The sequence below is a fragment of the Rhinatrema bivittatum genome, chromosome 1 (genome assembly GCF_901001135.1).
Source record: "Rhinatrema bivittatum chromosome 1, aRhiBiv1.1, whole genome shotgun sequence".
NCBI lineage: Eukaryota > Metazoa > Chordata > Amphibia > Gymnophiona > Rhinatrematidae > Rhinatrema > Rhinatrema bivittatum.
Genome location: NC_042615.1, coordinates 9,885,886 through 9,904,564, shown reverse-complemented (window position 1 = coordinate 9,904,564; position 18,679 = coordinate 9,885,886). Strand labels below are relative to the sequence as shown.

Here is an 18,679-nt window from a genome sequence, read left to right as displayed (position 1 = left end):
TAGTCAAAAGTCTCTTACTCCAAATAGGGCCTCATCATCCCTAGGTTACAAAACACTGCAACAAAAAAATACTGCATTGTAGTTTCTATACTGAAATCTGTAATGGTCACAGTCAAAAAAAGCAGCTTAACAAAGACTACTGCAGAGCTTCCCAAACACAAACCCAGACCACAACTAAAATGAAATAGCAGACCCCCCTCATTGCCTCTCCCTTCCTTTGGTGGCAGAAACGGTCTGCCCAGCCAAGAACCAAGACGTCGCATCACAAAAATACCCAACCTCAACATGGCCCGTTCAGATAAGCACAAATACAACAAATCTCCTCATCCCCTCCTCCCACCTCATAGACACACTTACAGATAACTTCAAAAAATTAGACCTCAAGGACTCTGAAACCGCAGTCACATCATGGAGCCACATCACTAGCGACACAGCCAACAAGCTATGCCCCATAATAACAAAAGAAATCCCCGCCGATGCTAAATCTAGACAACCCTGGTACACTCCCGAATTAAAGCTACTAAAGCACAAATTGAGAAGCCTAGAAAAAACATGGCGCAAAGACCCAACCACCTCCAATCTCAACAAATATAAATCCATGCTACACACATACAGATCAAACACGCTCAATACTAAACGAGACTTCTACGCTACCAGAATACACAATTATCAGTTCAATCCTAAAGCCCTATTCTCCTTTGTCACAAGCTTAACAAAAACGGCACCCAACTCCACTCTGGACGAAGAAAACGACAACAAATGCAACGAGCTCGCAAAATTTTTCCATAACAAAATAGCTAACATCACCTCACGCTTCACCACCTCTCCCTCACCCACCAAAACCTCTCTTAAAGCCCCCAATCATCAAATGGATGCCTTCGAAACCACATCCACTTCTGAAATCAGATCTATACTAAGTAAAATGAAACCCTCCTCCCACCCCTCAGACTCAATACCCACCAAAGCACTTCTATCTATACCAGATTGCATCGCACAACCCCTATCTGACCTCATTAACACATCCCTGGCCTCCGGCAACGTTCCCAACCAACTAAAACTAGCCATTGTAAAACCCATTCTAAAAAAGCCCAAACTAGATCCTACAGACCCAACTAACTTTCGCCCCATTTCCAATCTCCCGTTTATTGCGAAGGTCCTAGAAAGAACTGTTAACACACAATTATCCAATTATTTAGACCAGCATCAAATCCTCCTACCTTCACAGCACGGCTTTCGCAAACAATTTAGTACAGAAACCCTCCTGACGTCACTCTCAGACTACATCATCAGAGGACTAGACATGGGTCACACATACATCTTAGCCCTACTAGACATATCAGCAGCCTTCGATACCATCAATCACTCCATACTAATCGACAGGCTGACCGAAATTGGAATCTCAGGAATCCCCCTCCTATGGTTCAAATCCTTCATCAATGACAGACACTTCAAAGTCAAAATCGGAAAGCATGAATCCAAACCCATCAATATCACGTGCGGAGTTCCCCAAGGCTCCTCCCTATCTTCAACCCTATTTAACATATACCTCCTACCCCTCTGCCACCTCCTTCTGAAACTTGGTCTCCCACATTTTGTTTACGCCGACGATGTACAAGTCCTCATTCCCATCACAGACTCTCTACCCAATGCCCTTCTAAAATGGGGAAGTGCCCTCTCCTCCATCAACAGCCTTCTCACTCAACTCAACCTAGCACTAAACACTAATAAAACTGAACTAATGATCATCGCCCCCCAACAACTCAATCCCTCTCCCACCAATATCAGATCTCTGCACCCCCTCCCAGACTTCGTTCAACACGTAAGAGACCTTGGTGTAATTCTTGACTCCCAATTCAACCTGCAAAAATTCATCAACACTACCCTTAAAGAATGCTACTTCAAACTACACACACTCAAAAAACTAAAACCACTCCTGCATCCTAGCGACTTCAGAACTGTGCTTCAGGCTCTCATCCTATCCAAAATAGATTACGCAAACGCCATACTACTAGGCCTTCCCAAAATACCACAACCCCCTTACAACTTCTTCTAACGCAGCCGCGCGCATACTAACAGGCACACGCAGAAACGATCACATCACGCCCATTCTGAAACAACTACATTGGCTCCCCATATCTTCAAGAATCATCTTCAAGACCCTAACTCTCATACACAAAGCCATCCACAACCCAAACATGCAATGGTTCTCTGACACCCTACACCTTCGTACGACATCAAGGCCAACCAGATCACCATACCTTGCAACAATACCTACTCCTACACCCAAACTATCCCACCTCGCTTCCACCAAACAACGCTCCATCTCCTTAGCTGGTCCCAAGCTATGGAACTCTATGCCCACCAGTCTACGCCTTGAAATCTGTCCAAAGAAATTTAGACAGAAACTTAAAACATGGCTTTTCACGCACGCCTACTCTTAATCTGCCATCCCAGTTCCTTTCCCCCACCCCCCACACCCCCCTCCTAATCCACTCTACCCTACACCCTGACTCCTTCCTCCCCCCCACCCCCATCCCTCCTCTTCCCTCCTTAACCTACCCTCCCCCCACTCCCTCGTCTTGTATATAGAACGTACATAATAGATTGTATATAGCATGTACATTACTCCTGCTTTTTGTAAATTAACCCTGTACTCCCCTCCCCTGTTCCCAGCATACTCATTAGCTCCAAGTTACTGCCCTGCCCCTTCCCCCTCCTCCCCCCCAGTTAAAATATCAGTTACAATGTAAAGCCCTGTTGGCTGATTTTGCTGTTGTCTGGAAACCGATGTGATGTCTCGTGCGAATGTCGGTATAGAAAAATGTTAAATAAATAAATAAATAAATAAAATCTGGTTATTACAGGAATTTATTTCCATGAATTCCACTCACTTTTTGGTTTACACACACTGAGTAATTTTGAGGGCATGGGACTGCATCATAACAAAACAAAAAGAAGAATGGGCCAATGATTCTACTCTTACACTGCGGTAACATCCATGCGGCTAAGCTGCTCCGTATATGAGGGCCAACTCTAGATCATTTCTCTGATCCAAAGTCTTGGATGGGCCAATGATTCTACTCTTACACTGCAGTAACTTCCATGTGGCTAAGCTGCTCCGTATATGAGGGACAACTCTAGATCATTTCTCTGATCCAAAGTCTTGAATGGGCCAATGATTCTACTCTTACACTGCAGTAACGTCCATGTGGCTAAGCTGCTCTGTATATGAGGGCCAACTCTAGATCATTTCTCTGATCCAAAGTCTTGAATGGGCCAATGATTCTACTCTTACACTGCAGTAACGTCCATGTGGCTAAGCTGCTCCGTATATGAGGGCCAACTCTAGATCATTTCTCTGATCCAAAGTCTTGAATGGGCCAATGATTCTACTCTTACACTGCAGTAACGTCCATGTGGCTAAGCTGCTCCGTATATGAGGGCCAACTCTAGATCATTTCTCTGATCCAAAGTCTTGAATGGGCCAATGATTCAACTCTTACACTGCAGTAACGTCCATGTGGCTAAGCTGCTCTGTATATGAGGGCCAACTCTAGATCATTTCTCTGATCCAAAGTCTTGAATGGGCCAATGATTCTACTCTTACACTGCAGTAACGTCCATGTGGCTAAGCTGCTCCGTATATGAGGGCCAACTCTAGATCATTTCTCTGATCCAAAGTCTTGAATGGGCCAATGATTCTACTCTTACACTGCAGTAACGTCCATGTGGCTAAGCTGCTCTGTATATGAGGGCCAACTCTAGATCATTTCTCTGATCCAAAGTCTTGATTCTCGATTGTCCACATCTTTTTCTCCACGCGCCGCAAAGATTTCACCTTTTCACTCATGCGAAAATACAAATGAGGAAGGCAACAAAAACCGCCCAGGACAAGGAGAGAGGCCTTGCAAGTGGTCAAGCTCTGTGGCTGGCAGCTGAGATGTGTCCATGCTGGGTCAGACCAAGGGTCCATCAAACCCAGCATCCTGTTTCCAACAGAGCAGCGTAGAGAAGCCTAACTGGGCCGACTGGATGGGACAGACGGCCTCTTTCTGCCGTCGTGTACTAGGCCACTATGTATATCCCCTTCTTATTTTTCAGAAAGTTTGGATCTAAAAATGTAAATGCTACAAGCTCTCTAATTTTTATTTTTCAGTAGTTTTCCAATTTTGATTCTGGAATCTATTGCTTGAAACCGTACATGCCCAACCGTGGCCATTACTGCAAATCTTTCTCCCGCTTTAAAGAAGCAATTCTAATAGAGTCCATGAGAACAACGCTTCTCAAGCAATGAGCCACGATGCCAGCGGCCTTGACAAAATACTGCTGAGGGATCCTCTTCTGCCCTCACAACACAGCACAACAGGAGGTGTAAGAGCTGTGCTTCCTCCTCTGCACCCTTACATCAAGACACCTGAATGAGCGGGTCCTGCAGGTTGAGGCGGCAGCTGCAGGGGAAGAACTGCTGGCTGCTCTCCTCAGAACTACAGTCAGGAAGGAGGGAAGATCACGACATGGGGGTGGGGCAGGGGTGAGAGAATGAGAGAGGAGAGGAAGGAAGGAACAGAGTTGTGAGAGGGAGTGAAAGGTGCCAGTAGGGTGGGAGAAAGCACAGTTACTTACCTGTAACAGGTGTTCTAGGACAGCAGGATAAGAACATAAGAACATGCCATACTGGGTCAGACCAAGGGTCCATCAAGCCCAGCATCCTGTTTCCAACAGTGGCCAATCCAAGTCACAAGAACCTGGCAAGTACCCAAAAATTAAGTATTCCATGTTACCGTTGCTAGTAATAGCACTGGCTATTTTCTAAATCAGCTTAATTAATAGCAGGTAATGGATATTAGTCCTCACAGATGGGTGACATCAGGTGGAGCCCAGCACAGAAAAAAACTTTTGTCAAAGTTTCTAGAAGCTTTGACTGGCACACTGAGCATGGTAAGCATGCCACTATCCACACATCCACACAAGGACCCCTTCAGTCTTGTAATAAAGATAAAACACAAGCGAAAAAATAAAAAAATGCAGGATGACCCAACTCCATGAGGTGGTGGGCGGATTTCCTGAGGACTAAGATCCTGCTGTCCTAGGAGAACACCTGTTACAGGTAAGCAACTGCGCTTTCTCAGAAGACAAGTAGGATGGTAGTCCTCACAGATGGCTGACGCTCACCTGGGAGACGTCTTCAGAGAAGTCCAGGCACTGAAGAACTAGGTGCTCAACATCCATGCCATCAAGGCTAGCGCCTGGAGGCTCAGATAGGTGTAAGGCGCCCTGGTTCTGAGTTTCAGATTGGGCGCGGTCCCATCTGATGGGAACCCTGATTGACAGATCCCGAAGGAGAGGGAACCAGACCTGCCTGGGCCAGTAACGTATCATGAGGATCTTGGTCCTGTTGAAGCTTCAGGAGAGTCTTCAAGAGGAGCTCAAGAGGAGGGTACATGTACAGAAGACCCTTCCCCCAATGAAGGGAGAAGGCGGAGGCTGGACAGCCGTCCCACGCGAACCAGGAGCAAAAATTGCTCACTTTGCAGTTGTACGAGGAGGCGAAGAGGTCCACATCAGTTTCCCCACCAGTGAAAGATCCGGGCCACCACCACCGGATTCACAGACCACTTGTGTGGCTGAAAAGTGCAGCTTAGGCAGTCTTCCAGCACATTCAGGGTCCCAGGTAGGTAAGTTGCTCGCAGTGACATCCCCTGCAGCAGGGCCCAGGACCAGATCCTGACAGGAGGAGGAGCAATCCTGTGCCTCTTTGCTTGTTGACATACCACATCGCGACCTGGTTCTCCGTCCGAAGCAGAATTGTCTTGAGACAACCGTTCCAGGAATGCCTAGACAGCACAGCAAATCGCCCAAAGCTCTAAGAAATTTATCTGGCAGAAAGCTTCCTGAGCAGTCCAGTGACCCTGTGTGGAGGCCGTCCACATGGGCTCCCCAGCCCTGAGGAGAGGCATGGCAATTTGGAAGGGAATCCCCTGCTCTAAATTGTAGAGATTCTCCCACCAGGACAGAGATCTTCAGAGGTTGTCTGACGGAGACACGGGCCTCGAGGTCCTGGGATGTTGGCTGCCATTGCGCCCTGCGCATGCAAAGGCAGGCTAACGGGGTAACATGCACTGAGGCTGCCATGTGGCCCAACAAGTGAAGCAGAAGGCGGGCACTGACATTCCAAATGCTGTGCTCAAAGGTCACCAAAGCAGCTAGGGCGAGGGCCCGATCACGTGACAACAACGCTTTCACCATGTCCAGCCTGGCTCCCATGAAGTCTAGGTTGGGAAGCGTCAGGGTAACAAAATGGATTAAACGCCGAAAGATAGTCCAGTTTTGAGCTTTATTTGAATGGAGACGTGATCTTTATATATATGCCCGACTCAGGCCGGGTTTCGCCCCACTTTTGGGTGGTTGATAAAACCCAAAGACTGCAGAGTCTGCATCATCAGGGTTAAAGCATCCAGTGCCCCCATGCTTGAGTCGCTTTTGACCAACCAGTTGGTCCAGGTATGGGAAGATGTGCACTGCACAGCGTCTGAGATGCGATATCACCACTGCCAGGCACTTGGTGAAGACATGAGGGGCTGAGCCAAACCAAAAGGCAGCAACCTTGTACTGATAGTGAGCCTTCCCTACCACAAAGCAAAGATACTTACTGTGCCTGGGGAAGATGGCAATGTGGGTGTAGGTGTCCTTGAAATCGAGGGAGCAGAGCCAATCTCCTCTTTTGAGGACGGGAATCAGAGTGTTCAGAGAAACCATCTTGAACTTTTCTCTTGCAAGAAATTTGTTCAACACCCTGAGATGAAGGATGGGGCGCAAGCCCCCAGTTCTCTTCTGGATGAGGAAATACCTCAAATAGAACCCTCGGCCCTGCTGAGGACAAGGAACGGGCTCTACCACTCCTGCCTTGAGAAGGACGGATAGCTCTGTCCCAAGTATGACCTACTGGACAGAACCCCACGATGGACAAGGGGAAGAGTTCTCTGGGACCTTTCTGATATTGAAATGATACCACTGGTGAACTATGGCGAGGACCCATTGGTCCAAAATGATGGCCGCCCAGTGGAGGGCAAAGTAAAGAAGTCTGCCTCCCACTAGTGTCAGAAGTACTAGTGTCAGAAGTACGTCTTACTGACCTGTGCTCTCTCACCTCCAGTCAAAAGCCCATACCCGGGGCCTGTTGGGGGGCTGGCTGGGGCCTAGGTGCTCACTGACTGGAATGGCCCTTGGAGCTGACACAGAGTGTGAGAGTCTGAGAGCCGAGGGGATATTTCCATTGCCGGTAAAAGGACTTCCTGGAGCCTGGCCTGGAAGATTTCCTGTCAGAAGATGGAGGGTCTGAATCACTAGCAGAGAGTTGTTGAAGGATTTCATGGCGATCCTTCAACTGAGCTACAGCATCTCTGACCTTATCCCCAAACAGGTTTTCACCAGTACATGGGAGGTCGGCCAACTTCTCCTGCACCTTCAGTCGAAGATCAGAAGCACGGAGCCAGGTCATTCTACTGCCGCCTATGCCCACCGTGGCCATCCGGGCTGCTGTTTCAAAAATATTGTAGGTGGATCTCACCTCTGGTTTTCCAGCTTCCAGACCCTACTGGATAATGGCAGAGAACAATTCCTATTGCTGTTGCGGCAGGCATTCTGAGTTCCTGGACCTGTTTCCACACGTTTTGGTTGTACTGGGTCATGTACAACTGGTAGGAAGCAATACGGGCGATGAGTATAGTGCCCTGAAAAACCTTCCTAACCAAAGCATCTTCCCCGCAGGGGCAGAAGCATGGGTGCGGGAGCATTTGGCCTTTTTGAGGGTGGACTCCACAACTATAGACTGGTGAGGGAGATGAGGCCTCTAAAACCTAAGGCTTGCTGTACTAGGTAGGTGGCATCCGCCTTCCTGTTCACTGGAGAGATGGAGATTGGGTGTTCCCACATCCAAAGGAGAATATCCTTAAAGATGTCAAGAATGGGAACAACCACTATCTCCTTAGGGGCATTGACAAATTGGAGGACCTCCAACATTTTATGACACGCATCCTCCTCTGTGAGAAGCTGGAAGGGGATAGCTTCAGCCATTGCCCTGACAAACCCCGCAAAGGAGAGGTCCTTCAGAGGGGACAGACTCCTTTCTTCCAGCGGAGAAGCTTTGACAGGGGGTCGTCTGAAATCTAGGAAAAAGATTCTGAAGAATCATCCCCCCACAGGTCATATGGGGCCTTCTTCCTTGCTAAGGCCATCACGGGACCTGCATGGGTGAGGCCTGTGAAGAACCCTGGCCCTGAGTTCGGAGGGCCTAGAGGGTAGTAATGGCACTGCAGGAATCAACAGTCCAACCGGTAACAGGGGGACCGGGGGCCACGGGAGGCCAGAGGGTCCGAGCAAAGGCTCGGGGAACCTAGGCTTCGGGACCACGGCGCCGGATGCATCTTCCTCCTTGGCAGACCCAATGTTGGGAATTGCTCCCGAGGGGGGCATCGGTGGCCGCAGGGGAACAGAGGGGGACGTCCAGACGCTCGAGCAGAGGCACTAAGATAGACGGCGGAGACTCCCGGACCAGTATGGGGGCCGGTGGCGGGGGCAGCTTAATGCTCCGCAGAGCTCAGAGCACCACACTCTGCGCCCTGCAGTCCAACTCTTCCTGAAAGTCCGGTAAGGACAGGATTGAGGGAGGGGGATGAGTTGCCACCAGTGCCTCCTCGGGTCTCTGTGGGGAAAACCTAGGACTCTCGGATTTATCAGGGGATGGGGGCCTCTGTACCATGGGGTCGCTTCGGTGGCGGTACGGCAGCCACTGGTACTGCACCGGAACCAGAGTCGTGCGCCGACCGGTGTCAATGCTTGCAGGATTCCCCATGGTGCTCAGCCTGGAAATGTCCTGGAAAATGGCGAGACCATGGAGGACTGGACCCTATCCCCTTGGTCTTTTGAAGAAGTCGCCAGGGGTGTAGACGAGGGGGAATGTATCGATCGGCTTCCCCCGACCCCAGGGTCGGCTCCAGACCAACGCGGGTGTGGATGGAGCAGACTTTTTGGGATCAAAAAGTTTCTCCATTTTATTGAGTCAAGCACAACAGCCCTTTGGGGGGGGGGGGGGGTTCATCTGATCACACAGCTGACATCCTCAGACGTCATGCGATATCCCCAGCCAGAGGATGTAAACCTCATACGGGTCCACGATGGACATGATACGCACGCACTGGGAGCACCAACGAAAGCCAGACGACACCATGAAAAACAGCCGGCATGCAGTCGATGACAGCGGGCCACCTAGAAGTGGGACACCAGGAATCAACCGCAAAGAAAGGAGAAAAATGTTTACGTACCACGCCAAGGAGATATACTGACAGTGAAGGGGGACCAGACAATGGACAGAGAAAAAACTGCAAATTTAAACTGCAAAAAAGGCAAAAGAGCAGAGCGCCAAAAACCGCGAGGCAACTGCAGCGCAGAAAAGAGACTGAAGGGGGACCTCGTATGGACACGCAGATAGTGGCATGCTGGGCATGCTCATTGTGTTTTCCATGCTAGGCTCCATCTGATGATGTCACCCATCTGAGAGGACTACCATCCTGCTTGTCCTAGCAGAAGAGAGAGGCAACAGCGGAGGGAAGGGGGGGGCGAAGGAGGAAAGGCACCAATAATGGCTAGAAGATGAATATGAAGAGATGGGGTAACTTGGATTAACTTTTGGGGTAACATTTATGCATGGGGGTAACTTGCACAGAGTAGCAGTTATGACCCGAAACAGAAGGCGAGGGGGGCGGGGGATCTGCATGGAGAGGCAATTACAAGCCTAAGCATCTTGCTCAAAAGATTGGATGGAACATGTAGGTCTTTATCGGCCTTCATTTACTATCTAGCAAGATTCTTCATAGAATCATTCTTACAGTAAATGGAATCCCATGCTATGGAGATGGCGCTCTCTGTATTATAACAGAGGAACATAGTAAATGTTGGCAGAAGACGACCCACATGGTGCTTCCAGTCTGCCCAACAATTTCTTTTTTTATTCTTGGGTAATTGTTGCTCTGTACAGTTTCCCTTCCTTTTGTCTCCATCATTTATTCACTAGGAATCCCCTGTGCTCATCCCATTACCATCCCTGTCTTCACTGCCTCCTCTGGGAGGGCATCCCATGCATCCAGCACCCTTTTTCCTGACATTGGTCCTGATCCGAATCCCTTGGAGCTTCATATTATGACCTCTTTACTCTTCAGTTTTCTTTCCATCGAAAAAGCTTTGGCTCCTGTGACATTAGAAGTCACCACTCAGGAAAAGGATCGAGGCATCATCATTGATAATACATTGAAACCTTCTGCTCAGTGTAGCAGCAGCAGCAGCAGCCAGGAAAGCAAACAGAATGATAGGGACTATTAGGAAAGGACTGGAGAATAAAACAGAGAAAATGCCTCTGTATCGCTCCATGGTGGGACCTCATCTTGAATATTATGTGCAATTCTGGTCGCCACATCTCAAAAAAGATATAATTGCGATGGAGAAGGTATAGAGAAGGGCGACCAAAATGATAAGGGGAATGGAACAGCTCCCCTATGAGGAAAGACTAAAGAGGTTAGGGCTGTTCAGCCTGGAGAAGAGATGGCTGAGGGGGGATATGATAGAGATTTATAAAATAAGTGGAATAGAATGAATAAATGTTAATTAGTTCTTTACTCTTTCGAAAAATGTAAAGACAAGGGGACACACAAATGTAGTTACTGGGTAATACATTTAAAACTAATAAGAGAAAATATTTTTTCACTCAATGCATAATTAAGCTCTGGAATTTGTTACCAGCGGATATGATGAAAGCTATTAGTATAGCTGCGTTTAAAGAAGGTTTGGACAAGTTCGTGGAGGAAAAGTCCACAAACCATTATTAAGGTGGAGTTGCAGAAATCTACTTCTTATCCCTGGGATAAGCAGCTTGGAATCTCTCTACCCCTTGGATCCTGCCGGGTACTTGTGACCTGGATTGGCCACTGTTGGAAACAGGAGACTGGGCTTGATGGACCCTTGGTCTGACCCAGTATGGGAAGCCTTATGTTCTATGCATTATTTATACCTTTCAGATATTTAAAATATAGTACAAGGTTAATGTTTCCTTAAGTCCCATGGTGCCCTGCCGCTGGAAACTGCTACAATAGATAAAAGCAGTTGTCATTTCCTTGGCTCTCTCAGTGCCAAACCAGATGAAAACTATTATAAAACTGTGATCATTTCCTGGGTTGAATGGTGTGGGGCCAATCAAAACTGCTGTAAAGATACTGTTAATATTCCCATAAGTCCCCCTGTGCCGGGTCATTAGGGAGATGCTACAAATAAAGAGAAGTTGCTGTTTTGAACGGCTGAGAGATCATCGTTAGCCTTCTCATAGCTGTAGAAAGGTCAGGTTCTATGGGCTGTACATTGTCCACACATCAACTGGATCAGTTTGGCTAGCGGCTGGAGATAAATACTTACTGGAACAGGTGACCGTACAGATCCTTGTGGTAACCCTGCAGGTCAGGGTCAAGGATGGACATGAGGTACCAGTGAAGTGGACAGGTCTGATAAAAAGGATCTGAACCAGGTTACAAGCTGTTCTCCCATGCCTGTCTCTGCCAGCCATGGCATAACCATGTGATCCACTGTCGAAAAGTCCAGGAAGATTGAGGAGAGACCCTTGTCACAGTTTTTTGTAGAGGTCATCCAATTTAAATGTTTAATTTAAATGTTATCTCTTTGGGGGATAAGCTAATCTATAGAGGCTAACGCATACATTGCTCCAATTTTTTTTTAATGACTCATCACCAAAGGATAAGGAAGGACAGCGTATAGCACACCAGAATAATGTGCTCATTAATCCATTAATCAGAGATATCAGCTCAAAGAGGCCCAGATCAATTATGCATGAAAAATTAGAGCAGACAGTAACCCACAGGGGACATCTTCAGAGTATCTCAGCACTGCCAAGAAGTCACTTCTTAAAGAACTATTTACCGTATTTTTCGCTCCATAAGACGCACCTAGGATTCAGAGGGGGAAAATTAAAAAAATAAAATAAATGGTGTGCTAAACCGGCTCTGTTCCTGGGCTTGTGCGTCTTATGGAGCAAATTAGGGGAGGGCATAACATTTTTTTTTTGTCCCCATTTTGTTTTCAGGTCTGGGGAGGGCCATTTCTGCCTTGTCGTTCAAAAAGAAGCTCAAAACATGGCTATTCAATCAAGCTTTTCCCGACTCAGATGAACCGTCTCTCTCGAACTTGAGTGGTTTAGACTAGCAATCTTAACTATCTGTTTTCCCTAATCAGAAGATCGTCCCTCCTCAAGCCCTCCATCTAGTCTAGACTGGACTTAAGTTTGGACTCTGAGCTAGGCATTCCCCCTTCTTCTTGCAAGATATGCTTTGTTATTTTCAACATGTTAGCATTTATTCTATTGTCTCTTCATTGTTTTAACTGCCTTGGTTCATATGTTCTGGGCATATTGCCCTCCCTTTCCCGCACTAGCACCTTATTTATTTTAATGTTTCCCAGTTCTATGTAACCCTTTGTTCTATGTAAAGCTTTATTGCTATGTATGTTCCATTGTAAACCAATGTGATATGTAATTTTTTACATGAATCTCGGTATATAAAAGTTCTAAATAAATAAATAAATCTCTGTCCACTCCCCAGATCAGAAAACTTTTAGCGTTCTTTGTTGGGGAAAAAAAACAAAACCCCATATCAACCCTTTAAATTTAACTAACTATAACCCCCCACACGACTTGCCAAAAGTCCCTGGTGGTCCAGCGGGGGTCCAGGAGCTATCTCCTGCACTCGGGCCGTCGGCTGCTGGTATTCAAAATGGCACAGATAGCCTTTGCCCTTACTACTTCTCAGGGGCTACCGGTGCCCTTGGTCGGCCGTCCATTGCTCCTACCATGTGACAGGGGCCGACCAAAGGCACCGGTAGCCCCTGTGACATAGTAAGGGCAAAGGCTATCGGCGCCATTTTGAATACTGGCAGCCGATGGCCCGAGTGCAGGAGATAGCTCCTGGACCCCCGCTGGACCACCAGGGACCTTTGGCAAGTCTTTGGGGGGGGTCAGGAGGGTGGGGGGTTGTAGTTAAGTTTTGTTTTTATATTCGCTCCATAAGATGCACCAACATTTCCCCCCCCCACTTATGGGGAAAGAAAGTGCGTCTTATGGAGCGAAAAATACGGTAGTCCTTGAACCATCTATTAAATCTTTTATTTGTTCATTTAGATTTTTATATTTTGCTTTTTGGCATGTCAAAGTGTACATCAAAGCGGATTTCATTCAGGTACTGCAAGTATTTCCCTATCCCCAGAGGGCTTACAATCTAAGGTTGTACCTGAGGCAATGGACGGTAAAGTGACTTGTCCAAGGTCACAAGGAGTGACAGCAGGATTTGAAACCCTGGTTTTCCTGGGTGTTATCCCGCTGCTCTAACCACTAGGCTACTCCTCTTGTGAAAAGTCTAAGATCTTACATAACTATTCCAATTTGAAATAGATACATATTGCAAGTAAAAAAATATATATTATCCCAACATATCAAGTTTTTTTCTTTTTTACTTGCAATATTGTATCTAAATGGTTTAGAAAGAGAAACTTAATTCTCCCAGTTGTCTTCAGTTCCAAAATGACTCCTCAATTCAAGTCAGAAAAGTGACTGGCTGAATTTTCTTTCCCGTGTGTGCCAGAGAAATGACTTGTGGGTGATATTTTATTTCACATGTGATTTTTTTTTTTTTTTTGTAACTCACCTCAACAAATGCTTTTTTGAATGATGCCCACCATAAATCACAATAATTAAACTTACCCAAAAGTCATTTCGCTGGCACACAAGGGAAAGAAAATTCAGCCAGATACTTTTCTGTCTTGCTCTGAGGAGTCAGAAAAGATATCCACAAACCTAAAGCACACCCCAGAGAATAACCACTACTACAGAGTAAAACAGTGTAATTCAAACCGAACCAGAACCCCTTCAATCTGCCCCACATGCCCCTACCCAAATACACCAAGCACCCCACTAAGATAAAGACAGACAAGTTCAGACAGTACAGCAGTCGGCCGAATTCGTGCAGGAGGTTATTCTGGGATGTAGGCCCTACCACCGGGGTAGCTCCTGCAAGGATCGGAAGGGTCTAACAGGATTATAGGTGACTAGTTTCTCCTTTAAATAAACAGGCCTACACTGACAAGGTCTGAAGACTCGAGTCAGGATCTTAAAGAACATACGCAGAGAGACTGAGAGCCAAGGCAAGGCTGCCAGTGTCAGAGTGACGGGCTCCCAGTGTTGGGATGCACGGCTCTGGATGATCTGCACTGTCTTTAGCACTTTCTTTGGTAAGACCTTGTACGATGCATTACCATGATCTCGTTTTGCCTTAAGCAGAAGAAATGCGCTTATCCAGCCCAATACCTAATACACAAACACAGCCCGAGACTGGGAGAAGAGTGCCATTTAATGTGATCACAGGTGGACGGGCTAACAAAGGTGGTTTTCTAACCCACAACCCCTCTGACTCCAGAGGGTTTAGTTTTAGACTGTTGGGCCGCGTCCAGTTTGAAGCTAGCATCAGATTTACTCTGTCCCCCTCTCTGTTTCTGTGCAAAGGTAAGCAGATTGCTCTTTAGAAATCCAGCAACTCAATGTGCATCACCACACACCTGTATTTGGACTTTTCCTTAAAAACCTGATTCTCTCCCAGACCCTCACCCACCGATTTATATCGCTCTTTGTGACACATCATGAGGGACATCTTCTGGGAGCACGTCGGGCAATGTCCGAAGCCTCTGGGGGATGCTTCACAGCCATAGTCCAAAAAAAATAAACACCACAAAGCCCCAAAAAAGTAATTTTACCAAGAATTAAAGACAAGCCAAATGAGAAAAAAAAAAGCCTAAACAACTGGTTCAGCGAAGCCAAAACTTCAAGCAAAGCTTGAGAGCACAGCAGTAAGGAAGGCAAAGGAGAAAACTTGGTAAGCAACGAAAAACCCAAGCAAAAAGACGGAGGATGAAAAGGACAACGCATTGCCTACAAGGAAACATCTTTCTAGCGGAAGAGCAAAGACAACCAAGATTGTTTTTAAAACGGCAGCTGCAGCAGCAGATTGGCAGAAAGCCCTCGTCGGAAGATAAATAGAACTGAAAGAAGCAGTGGCAACTTGGATGCCTTGCACACGATCAAAGGATTTTACTAGAAGGCTCTAGAAGCGCCCCACCGGAGACGATGAAGTCAGGTGGGCCACCTGCAAAGGTTTGGTGCTGGTGAAGAGAGAGGTATTGCTGGAAAAGAACTCGTCAATGCATGAGACGCTAACCACTTCCGTTAACTGGCAGTAGCTTTAGAGATACAGGAGGGTAAAAGCACATCACAGCAACTTTCACAGGCATAAACCCCCCACTCTGATTACTCGACAGGGACCAGTAATGGTTAGCTGACAAACACGGACGGGAACCATGAGTAGATGTGACTTTTTATCATCTTGTGCTGTCCAGCAAGATGAAATAGCATCAGACCAAACGTTCAAAATTCAGGTTACCCTATGGGGAAAAACATGACAAAAAAAAAACCACTCACCATGCTGCTTCTGTTTGGGGTTATACATCTTCCACCATCGAAAAATAAGAAATCCATCTTGGATTCTAAGAAACAGAAGGTGAGAACACAACTGTAACATCACTTAAGGCACTGCAGTTCTCCATAAATGTCATAAAATTAATTTGACACATTCGATAAGGCAAGAGTTGCCTAACTCTTAGCAGAGCATATTTTATCCAAACTGGTTAGGACCGAGGCCATTCCATATAGCGGATCTTTCCAGGTAATGAAACATAAGCCATATTTATAGATAAAAAGGCAAACTGAAGCCCACAGTTTTTCCTGTTATAATGAAATTGGACAATATTGCCTAGCTTACTGTTTTTCAGCCTGGGACTTGGAAGCCACTAGTGGCTTTTTAAAGTAACATCTTTAAAACTGAACAAAAACAATAGTTCATAAATGTTAAGGTTGAAGTAAGTTACTGTGAGGAAGGTGGATGAAGGTTTACCAGAAGGCCTCCTGCATTATGTGCTGGGGCTTCCTTTGCAAGATTCTACCTTTCACACTATCAGCAGCAGTTATGGCTTTCTCTTAAAATCTTGTTAGCACAAGAGAGCTTGCTCTGCTACAATCAGAACATGCAATTGTTAAACTGCATGGGAAGTTTCAGAAAGTCGCACATCTAATCTCCCTCTTCCCTGGTCATCCATGATTACTGTGCACAACAGCAACCATTACCATATCCCTGTGAAAAGCGCAGTTCGCTTTGAGCTCAAGGTGGCAGCCTGTCCATCACAGGAGCTGACCGAGGTGCTGAACGGTGGCACAGGGAGCGAGAAGAGAGGTGTAAGGGTCTGCTTATATCCCCAAAGCACAGACACTCAATTACATTTCCAGCTAAGCTAACCACAAGCAAGGTGCTTTATCAGCATTCAAGATCTGCCTTCTCTTTTCACATGCACACCGCTGTGCTCGAAGGGAAGACGTCATTCATTCGTATTATTTATAGTGTCACTACTTTTAACCATGAACGGGCATTACGTACCCCCCCCCCTTGCAATCAAAATCACGACCTTTAATACACAACTCATCAAAAGCTCTAGAAAGGATTTCTATTTAATCAAGCCAAAGATGGAAAAGCTAACCTGCCCCATAATTCTGTAGAAAGCAAGCAGTAACTTTACAAATCTCTTGCCAAAAAGGTGAAACTTTAGAACAACCCTGCATTGTATGTTAAAAACAAAAAGTGCCTACAGTTCGAATTGTCTTCTACCACCGTGGGAACGGTAAAGCTAAATTAGTTGGGCAGACTAGCCAGGCTATAGGGCCTCTCTCTACTGTCCCATTTCTATGGATCATTTCTTACCCAAAGCACTCCCCGGTGGAATTCTCTCCATGTAGGTGAAGGCAGCAAGGCAGGCATGTTTTCCCACAGATCTCCCCTATCCCTGCTCTAAAATCAAACTGCCCATCTCTTTATTCACAAGGAGAGCAGCAGTTCAGAGACAGCTCAGGAATATTTCCGCCTGAGTCCTCTCTATGCACTGGTGCTCCACCACTACAGAGAGGCCTAAGCCAGCTGTGGCAGCATGACTGCAGTCTCACTAAACATCTAAGGCCTGTTTAGTTCTGGCCCTCAAAGTGCCTCAGGGGAGAAGGACAAGGGGGAATCTATTAGACCAATCTGGGAAGTACAGAAATTCCAGCACACACCCTATCCAGTTTAAGAGGCAACCAATAGCTTCAGTGCGAGCGTTTGGTTATTGCTTGATACTCTGAGCTCAAGGGGATTCAATTATGTTTTTAAACAATTGTTAAAATGCAGCCCTCATTGTTGCTGTGCAGTTTACCTGATTGACATGTCCTCTGTAATGTAATAGATTTCGCGTACCATGATCTTTCCAGAAAGGACCGAAAATGAAAAGGAACCTGTTCACAAAGAAGAATTTATCAGGAAAGGACAATTGTTTTCGCTTGTTAAAAACCAGACACCAGCAAAAAAAACAAAACATAATTAACTTTCACAGCTGCATCATTCAATGGCTTCATCTCAACCTGTTTAGGTTCCACTCATTTATACAATATTTCACATTTAACTATTTATATGCATGCCTAGACCAACCGTGCTTCTATAAAGGGAGACACAGAGGGCTGCACAAAGTCCAACAGCAGCTCACAGGAAACCCAGACCTAGCCCCTGCATTTCAGGCTGGCCGGGGGGTGGAGGTGCTGACTATCCCTCAGCACGGATACCTTCCAACAGGTGCACACAGCCAACCTGTCTGTGCCCCTTGGATGCCAACCACTGCTGCAACAGCCGGGCTGGAGATAGGAACACAACAGGAGAATAATCCTGGCAGCCAAACAGCCGCTGAGCTAAAAGCCCAGTGTTAAACATGAACAGCTAAGATATTACAAAAGAATCATTTAAACCCTTTAAATATTACTAGAGCTTTAAATAGCATGCTTTTCTCTTTTACATTTCCTCCAACATCACAGGAAACAATTTTTATTGAGTAAATTCATTTTCCTATTTTTTTCATAGAAAAAATAATGTAATTATAAAATTAATCATATTGTTCTGTGTGTGTGTGTGTGTGTGTGTGTGTGTGTAATATCATTTTAGTCATATGATAGGAGGTAAACAGAACACATGTAGTTACCAGGATGGTGGTTATTTGGATAAGTTGCCAATTAGACCCAAAATGGACCTGGTGAACAGTTCTTTCTATATCATTGTTTAGGCTCCAGCTGTTGCTAAATTACAGATCCTATTCCTCAGTACCTTACTAACTTGTGCAAGATTGTAAACCATAGCAGACTTGCATCAAGAAGAACGTTTTTTTTATGAAACTTTCTGGAAGAGTGATGGTTATTTCAAAGGAAGCAGCCACAAAGCATCAAACTTACATTTTACCTATAATTAACATTTGACTTGAAGCCAATTTGCTGTCCTGAAAATTGTGGGAATGGGGCAATATCTGGAAAGCTACGTATACTAATGCCCACAGCATGGGAAATAAAGTCCCGGATCTAGAGGCAGTCATTGAAGAACCTGATTTAGATGAAGCAGCTCTCACGGAGACCTGGTACATGGACTATAGTTATCCTGGGTTACAATCTATTCAGGAAGGACCAGGA

At 46.1% G+C, this 18,679-nt stretch overlaps 1 protein-coding gene across 1 annotated transcript in view; it reads right to left on the bottom strand.

Annotated features, from left to right (window-relative positions):
* KIAA1109 (KIAA1109 ortholog) overlaps positions 1-18,679 on the bottom strand; it is a 590,259-nt gene that overhangs the window by 527,473 nt on the left and 44,107 nt on the right. Inside the window, 2 exon segments of the mRNA XM_029584454.1 lie at positions 15,575-15,639; positions 17,389-17,467. Of these exon segments, the coding sequence (XP_029440314.1) occupies positions 15,575-15,639; positions 17,389-17,467 (144 nt within the window).